Source organism: Microcaecilia unicolor, chromosome 7 (assembly GCF_901765095.1).
Source record: "Microcaecilia unicolor chromosome 7, aMicUni1.1, whole genome shotgun sequence".
In the NCBI taxonomy this organism is placed as follows: Eukaryota; Metazoa; Chordata; class Amphibia; order Gymnophiona; family Siphonopidae; genus Microcaecilia; species Microcaecilia unicolor.
This window is the reverse complement of record NC_044037.1, coordinates 278,154,252-278,163,479: the sequence shown is the minus strand read 5'-3', so window position 1 is coordinate 278,163,479 and position 9,228 is coordinate 278,154,252. Positions and strand designations below refer to the sequence as shown.

The window sequence follows — 9,228 nt, the reverse complement described above, 5'->3', positions numbered from 1 at the left end:
TCCCACACCTTTTTAAATTCTGTCACTGTTTTTTTCTCCAACACCTCGGCATTCCAGGCATCAGCTATCCTCTCTGTGAACAAGAATTTCTTGACATTACTCCTAAGTCTACCACCCTGCAACTTCAATTCATGTCCTCTAGTTTTAACGTTTTCTCTTCTCTGGAAAATGTTTGTTTCTATATTAATATCTTTCAAGTATTTAAACGTCTATATCATATCTCACCTGTCCCTCTTCTCCTCTAGGGTATACATATTAATGTCTTCCAGTCTCTTCTCATATGTCTTTTGACACAAGCCCCATACCAGTTTTGTTGCCTTCCTCTGGACCACTTCAAATCTTTATATATCCTTAGCAAGATATGGCCTCCAAAACTGAACACAATACTCCAAGTAGGCCTTTACCAACAACTTATACAAGGGCATCAACACATCCATTCCTTTGCTGGTTTCACCTCTCTCTATAGAGCCTAGCATCCTTCTGGCTATGGCTACCGCCTTGTTACACTGTTTTGTTGCCTTCAGATCCTCAGATTCTTTCACCCCAAGGTCCCTCTCCTTGCCTGTGCATATCAGCCTCTCACTTCGTAGCACGTACAGCTAGTCTTTTGGTATCTCTGGTATCCGAGTCAGTTAAAATGAAGATATTTTGATCTTATTATAACAAGAAGCATGTTGTTTTTCCCTGGATTCTATCAAGGTTACCCAAATTTATGCGCCAAAATTTAGGCATGATCCTGAGATGTGTGCACAACTTAATTGACTAACGAGTCAATTAAAAGCAATTAATTGATACTAATGTACCAATTAGGATTTGACTACGCATCTGCCTGTGTGGTATTCTATAAGGCAGTGTGCCTAACTTCCATAGCACATATCTTGAAAGGGTGCATGGACATGGGAATGGCATGGACGTATCAGGGGCATTCTGAAAATTTGCACACATAGTTATAGAATACTGGGTCAGGCACCAGCATTTACAGCAGGTTTCAGCAGGTGTGAGTCTGCAGTCGATTAAGAGAGCTCGTCAAGGTACTCTCGATCGATAGCTCCAACGTTAATACTGTACTGTTTTCAATGTGCAACTTTTGTTTTTCCTTTGTTCAACTTTTGTGTTACAGAGTAAATGAACATTTTTTTACTTTTAACTGGGGCTTGTACTGTACTCTTTTTTTCACGGTACCCTGACCACTTTGTTTATTTGGGGCAGCCACTTAGTTGGGACAAAGTACTGGAGTCCTGATGTGTCCCAATTAACCGGAATCTACTGTATATAGATAACTTAGGATAGCGAAAATATCGCTGTTATCCAGGTAACTTTCAGTGCTGCCCGTTACACCCGGATATTCAATACCTGCTGATAAACAGATATTGCTGCTGAATACCTGGGTATGGGACGACTTCCCTATGAAGAAAGACTAAGGAGGCTAGGGCTATTCAGCTTGGAGAAGAGACGGCTGAGGGGAGACATGATAGAGGTATATAAAATAATGAGTGGAGTGGAACAGGCGGATGTGAAGCGTCTGTTCACGCTTTCCAAAAATACTAGGACTAGGGGGCATGCGATTAAACTACAGTGTAGTAAATTTAAAACAAATCGGAGAAAGTTTTTCTTCACCCAACGTGTAATTAAACTCTGGAATTCATTGCCGGAAAACGTGGTGAAGGCGGTTAGCTTAGCAGAGTTTAAAAAGGGGTTGGACGGTTTCCTAAAGGACAAGTCCATAAACCGCTACTAAACGGACTTGGAAAAATCCAAAATCCCAGGAATAACATGTATAGAATGTTTGTACGTTTGAGAAACTTGCCAGGTGCCCTTGGCCTGGATTGGCCGCTGTCGTGGACAAGATGCTGGGCTCGATGGACCCTTGGTCTTTTCCCAGTATGGCATTACTTATGTACTTATGTACCTGGGTATAACTTAACTATGGTGGCTGGCATTTAAAACAAATTCTGACTGTCACAGCTGAATATTGGGCCATGATTTTTTTTGTTTTCTTGTTGAAACCGAGAGAATCACCTTTTTAAAAGCAGCAGAGCTGACAGCTCTGAATATGCTTTTCACATATTCCCCTTGGGTACAGAAGCAGCTTCTTCCTGCTGTCATCAGAGTATCAGGCTCCACTTATGTTGCCAGGTCAGCATTTGCAGTGTTTCTGTATACAGTAAGTCTGCTTTGATTTGTTCATAAACCCCAGTTCCTGGGCAGGCCCCCCCCCCTCCTTTTCCTCCTCCCCCATCACATCTGGATTTGAAACAGCTGGATCTGCATTTGCTTTAAGCTTAGCCAAGAGTGGGGCTGTACAAAAGTCAGACTCGGAGAGCCAGGGAAGACTCACACATCGCCGGGGGATGAACAGAGGACCGGCTGCCTGCAAGCGCCAGGCTCAGCAATTGTACAAAATTTTTTCTGCACAATAAACAAATTAAAGCGGGGACCAGAGGATGGGCTGCGGGAGAGGGATTTTTATGTTTTTGCTACTGTCCAGCCGTAAGTACGAAAACTTTCTGTTCAATTAGTCAGAAAGACATTGTGCAGCTTTATGAGCGTGTGTGTGAGGCTTTGTGTTATGGATTTTTTTTTTCATATTTTCATTCTTAAAGAAAATGAAACCATAAGTAGTGCAAGGATGGGATATAAGAGAGAAAGCTGATGTTCACAGTTGTACTGTTTGCACACACATAGGTTTTGTGTGGGCATATACGGTGAGTGTGTAAGTGTTCTGTGTTTCTGTGGGAGTACGAGTGCATGTGACTGTATATATATATGTATGTCTCATGCATATTCATTAGGGGTATTCTGAGACTGTATGTATATGATGTATGTGTTCATTGTAGTCATGTGGTTTTGTGTATCCATGTGACTGTGTGAGGGGATGTGTGTGTATGTTTATGTGTGTGTGTGCATGTTTTCATCTTGTATGTGTGTGACACTATCCAGCTTATTTTTGAAAGTGATCGCCGGCCATTTCCCGACATAAATCGGGAGATGGCCGGCGATTTCGGAAAAGCGGCTAAATCAGTACAATCGAAAGCTGTTTTTTTGACAGCATCGCCGCTTTCCCGTCGACTCGCTGGCGAAAGTTCAAGGGGGCGTGTCGCTGGCTAAGCGAAGGCGGGGCATGGGCGGGCATGGGTGTGGCTACCAGATGGCCGGCTTTCGGCGATAATGGAAAAAAAAAAGCGGCGTTAAGCAGTATTTGGCCGGGTTTACTTGGTCCTTTTATTTTCACAACTAAGTCTCAAAAAGGTGCCCCAACTGACCAGATGACCACTGGATGGAATGGGGATGACCTCCCCTTACTCCCCCAGTGGTCACCAACCCCCTCCCATACTACAAAAGTTAAAATGAAAACCTTTTTTGACAGCCTGTATGCCAGCCTCAAATCCCGTACCCACCTCCATGACAGCAGAATGTGTTGTATCGTCCGATAGCCTTTCCGTGGTTGCGATGTGGCTCTCAGGTGAGTGTGACACCTTTTCTGTTAGGTGCCCTGCAGAGTCACATCAGTAATGCATTGTGGTGGGTGTAGGGTTCTGGGCTGTACTCCCTTGGTGCTTTTCCCCCCTGCTAACTGGGTCAGAGTGTGCCCTCTTTTGTTTCCGGTAGTCCATGAGGTAGTGGCCATTTTTGTAAGCCAGTTTTAGATCCCTTTCATGTGTTACCCACGTTAGAAAACGTTATTACCTTGAATGTTGCTGAAAGAGGGCATTGTACAGCATTCTGCCAGCTCTGACCTACTGCTAATCTCAGTATCAGGGAGACTCTTTGCCAGTGGGGCACAACCTCTGATCTGCAGTTAACTGTGAGTGAACGTGCTTATTTAAATAAAGCACTTTTTCAAAGACATTAGTCTTCAGGTGTTAACTGCTGTGCCAAGGTTATACAGCAGCAACAAGTCCTAGAGGCCTGAGTGTGTACAGGTCCCTGGAGCACTTTTAGTGGGTGCACATTTGTGGGTAGGGGGTTGGGGGGCTCAGCACCCACAGTAAGGGAGCTATGCATGTGGGAGCTGTTTCTGAAGTCCACCACACTGACCCCTATGGTGCCCAGTTGGTGTCCTGGCATGTAAGGGGGACCAGTGCAGTACAAATGCTGGCTCCTCCCACGACCAAATGCCTTGGATGTCGCCGGGTTGGAGATGGCCGGCATTTTTTTTCCATTATCGCTGAAAAACAAAACTGGCCAACTCAAACCCGGCGACATCCAAGGCATTTGGCCGGGCTAAACCGTATTATCGAAAAAAAAGATGGCCGGCCATCTTTTTCGATAATACGGTTCCAGCCAGCTGTAGCGCCGCCGCCAACATAGATCGCCGGCAATCTATTTGGCCGGCGATGTTCGATTATGCCCCTCTATGTATATTTGTGTACATGCATGTTTGTGTTACTATCAGGCTCATTTTCGAAAGAGAAGGGCGTCCATCTTTCAACACAAATCAGAAGATGGACGTCCTTCTCACAGAAACGTCCAAATTGGTATAATCAAAACCCGATTTTGAACGTCTCCAACTGCGGTCCATCGCAAGGACGTCCAAATTTCAAGGGGGCATGTCGGAGGTGTAGCGAAGGTGGGACTTGGACGTGCCTAACACTTGGACGTCTTTGACCCATAATCTAAAAAAGCAAGGACGTCCCTGACGAACACTTCGACGTTTTCACCCGGACGTGGTTGTTTTACGAATAAGGCACAAAAAGGTGCCCGAAATGACCAGATGACCACCGGAAAGAATCAGGGATGACCTCCCATTACTCCCCCAGTGGTCACTAACCCCCTCCCACCCTCAAAAACATCTTTAAAAATATGTTGTGCCAGCTTCTATGCCAGCCTCAGATGTTATACTCAGGTCCATGACAGCGCATGCAGGTCCCAGGAGCAGTTTTAGTGGGTACTGCAGTGCACACCAGACAGGCGGTCCCAGGCCCATACCCCCCCCCCCCCCCTACCTGTTACATTTCTGGAGGAAACAGCGAGCTCTCCAAAACCCACCACAAACCCACTGTATCCATATATAGGTGCCCCCCGTCACCCATAAGGGCTATGGTAGTGGTGTACAGTTGTAGGTAGTGGGTTTGGGGAGGGGGTTGGGGGCTCAGCACACAAGGTAAGGGAGCTATGTACCTGGGAACATTTTATAAAGTCCACTGCAGTGCCCCCTAGGGTACCCGGTTGGTGTCCTGGCATGTCAGGGGGACCAGTGCACTACAAATCCTGGCTCCTCCCACGACCAAATGGCTTGCATTTGGACATTTTTGACGTAGATGTCTTTGGTTTCGAAAATTGCCAAACGTCAAAGACGTCCATGTCTAGGGACGTCCAAATCTAGGGACTTCCAAATTTAAGGATTTGGACGTCTTTGACGGTATTTTCGAAACAAAAGATGGATGTCCATCTTTTTTCGAAAATACGGGTTTCCCCGCCCCTGGATTTGGACGTTTTGCAAAGACGTCCAAATCACAACTTGGACATTTCTTTCAAAAATGCCCCTCTACGTGTGTGAGAGACAATGTCCCTCTCTTTCTATAACTTGGCATCTTCATTTAAGCACCAAGGACTAGATTCTCTATACGGTGCCTGAAAAATCAGCACTGAAAATATTTCCGCCTAGGCCTGTTCTGTAAGGTTTATAGAATATGCCTAGTGGCCATGCCTATGCCTAATTCTAGTTGCGTCCATTTATGCCAAGTAAAACTTAATGTAAATACCGGCGCCTAAGTAAGGTGCAGAGCAGGTGTATTGTGTAGATTTTCAGAACGCCCACGGTCGGCCTATTCCACACCCACGGCCACACCCCCTGTTTGGCAGCACGCATTACAATTTACGCGCACTGCTTTATGCCTAGTAATTTGTGCGCATACATTCTAATTAATGCCAATTAGTGTCAATAATTGCTTGTTAAGTGGCAATTATCGGCACTGATTAACTTGTTAAGAATTAAATTGTGTGCGCAAATCCAGAATACGACCAGATTTGCATGCATAATTTCGGCCATGGTATATAGAATCCATGGGCAAGGGTGCGTGTAGGTTATAGAATACTAGCACTTCTGCACATTACGCAGTTACGCGCATAAGTGCTAGTTGGGTGCTAAGTGGTAGTCTATAACTTTAGCACACAACTCAGTGCGTAAGTGCAAGGGGACAATGGGGTGATGCATGGGCAGAGCATGTCCAACATTCATAGTCATTGCTTACAGACACTGTATGTTACGTGCTAAAATGCCACATGTAAACACAATCACTTGCACCTGCTATTGACATGGGTCTTGTAATAAAGATCTCTTTGCTATCCTGGCTCCGGAGGCCCTTGGTGCTTTTTGTCCTTCTGGAGTATGGGCAGGACATAAGCAGGGCTCCCACTTATACACATAACTTAAAGAATACTATAAGTTATGCCTGGCCTTGCTGAACTTAGGCATCCCCACTTACACCAGCTCTAAGTCTGTATAACTGCAGGCGTGTCTAGGTTCCCATGTACCGTAGAATAGGCACCTACCAGAAGGCCTCGGGGTGCCAAAATGAAGGAGCCCAGTTATGGAATTGTACCTTGTGTGTACTGTGTGTTTTATGTTTTGTGCATGTTTTTATTATTTCCTGTGTTACTTTTGCGGAATATAGATATTTTAAATATAATAAAATATATATGTGCACATGTGTGTACATGTGTGTGTCGATCTCAAACTGCTTATCCGACATTGCTGCCTGGATGTCCAACCGCCACCTGAAACTGAACATGGCCAAGACCGAGCTTCTTGTCTTCCCACCCAAACCCACTTCTCCTCTCCCGCCACTCTCTATCTCAGTTGACAACACCCTCATCCTCCCCGTCTCATCTGCCCGTAACCTCGGAGTCATCTTCGACTCCTCCCTCTCCTTCTCTGCGCATATCCAGGATAGATAGCCAAGACCTGTCGCTTCTTCCTCTATAACATCAGCAAAATTCGCCCTTTCCTCTCTGAGCACACCACCCGAACTCTTGTCCACTCTCTCATTACCTCTCGCCTTGACTACTGCAACCTACTCCTCACTGGCCTCCCACTTAGCCATCTATCCCCCCTTCAATCCGTTCAGAACTCTGCTGCACGTCTTATCTTCCGCCTGGACCGATATACTCATATCACCCCTCTCCTCAAGTCACTTCACTGGCTTCCAATCAGGTACCGCATACAGTTCAAGCTTCTCCTGCTAACCTACAAATGCACCCAATCTGCAGCCCCTCCTTACCTCTCTACCCTCATCTCCCCTTACGTTCCTACCCATAACCTCCACTCTCAAGACAAATCACTCCTTTCAGTACCCTTCTCCACCACCGCCAACTCCAGGCTCCGCCCTTTCTGCCTCGCCTCACCACATGCTTGGAATAAACTCTCTGAGCCCATAAGCTAGGCCCCCTCCCTGCCCATCTTCAAATCCTTGCTCAAAGCCCACCTCTTCAATGTCGCCTTCGGCACCTAACCACTATACCTCTATTCAGGACTGCCCCAACTTGACATTTCATCCTTTAGATTATCAATAGAAATCAAACAAAATAAAACATGGAAAAGAAAATAAGATGATACCTTTTTTATTGGACATAACTTAATACATTTCTTGATTAGCTTTCGAATAAAAAAGGTATCATCTTATTTTCTTTTCCATGTTTTATTTTGTTTGATTTCTATTGATAACCTTTAAGAGTGGACTAACATGGCTACCACACCTCTGTCCTTTAGATTGTAAGCTCCTTTGAGCAGGGACTGTCCTTCTTTGTTAAACTGTACAGCGCTGCGTAACCCTAGTAGCGCTCTAGAAATGTTAAGTAGTAGTAGTAGTAGTAGTAGTGAAGCATAGTCCCAGGCTTGGTGCTTTCCCTCCCTTCTCCGCTCTCCGCTAATGCTCAGTGTCCGGCACCTTGTTTTCATTTTGCTTCCTGGCACGGAGTCCCAGCATGCTCCAATCGTGTGAAACAAAAAAAGCAGGAAGCAATACTTGATTATAATAGTACCCAGATGCAAGGGATAATGGAAGGTTTTAAATGAATTTCTAGCAATTAAGCAATCCATTTTAAAAAGAAGGAACAGTAACATTCATAAGACCTTCTCTGTTCTTACTCTCTGGATACTTAAACAGAGCTTTGTATGATATCATAGTAGGCACTGCACAACGGTACTGCTTGGAGTACGATGTTACCTGACTCTGAACTTGATCTGCCACCATAAAAGTCAATGCTTTAGGGGCGTAGCCAGACTTTGTGGTGGAAGGGGGTCCGAGCCCGAGGTGGGGGGGGCACATTTTTGTCTGCCACCTCACCGTCCTGCCGCTCCCCACTTACTGCTGCAGCAAATACCTTGGCTGGTGGGGGTCCCCAACCCCCGCCAGCAAAACCAGGGGCCCAGAGGAAATTTGGGATGGCCCGGGCCCCCGTGGCCCCATGTAGCCCCACATAGCAACCCCAGTTTAAACTACTGTGGGCTACTCCTGACCAGGGCCGCCGAGAGGGGGGGGAAGAGGGAGCAAAATTCCCCGGGCCTCCAAGGGGGGCCCGACGCCGAGGTCTCTCTCCTTCTCCTGTTCCCAGGCTGCCGGCACTGCAGTCTCCTGTCTCACCTGCCTGCCCTCAGCTCCGTTGACAACCCCCCCTCCTCTGTCCGCCATTGGGCCCCCTGCATTCAATTCGGCAGCACCTAACCTCCATGTGAAAGCAGCAGATCACCTCTCTTCGGGCCTTCCCTCACTGTGACCCGCCCTCGCGGAAACAGGAAGTTACATCAGACGAGGGCGGGCCACAGTGATGGAAGGCCCAAAGGGAGGCAATCTGCCGCTTTTACACGGAGGTGAGGCGCTGCCGATTTGAATGCAGGGGGGCCCGGTGGCGGACGGAGGGGGGCTGTTGACAGGGCTGAGGGTGGGCGAGTGGAGGCTGCGGCGGCAGCCCCAGGGGGGGGGCAGCCTTGCCCCGTGCCCAGCTCAGTCTCTCAGCGGCCCTGCTCCTGATAGATCTCCAGTACAGTTCATTCATAATTCAGCTCTGCGACATTTCTAATGATGACACCCTTGGCCAAATTATTATCCAATCAAAACCTCAATCCATACATATATGCAGATGACATAACGATTTACATCCCATTTAAACATGATTTAAAGGAAATTACCAATGACATAAACCAAAGTTTTCATATCATGCATTCATGGGCAGATGCATTCGGCAGAAAAAACACAATGCCTTATACTTACCTCACAACATAACACG

General features: G+C 46.6%; 1 protein-coding gene across 1 annotated transcript in view; it reads left to right on the top strand.

The window, feature by feature from the left end:
* Positions 1–2,320: 2,320 nt before the first annotated feature.
* The window catches only part of LOC115474871 (TGF-beta receptor type-2-like), a 92,205-nt gene continuing 85,297 nt past the window's right edge, over positions 2,321–9,228 (top strand). Inside the window, exon 1 of the mRNA XM_030210567.1 lies at positions 2,321–2,490. Within this exon, the coding sequence (XP_030066427.1) occupies positions 2,445–2,490 (46 nt within the window). The 5' untranslated portion in view covers positions 2,321–2,444. The remainder of the gene's footprint in view (positions 2,491–9,228) is intronic.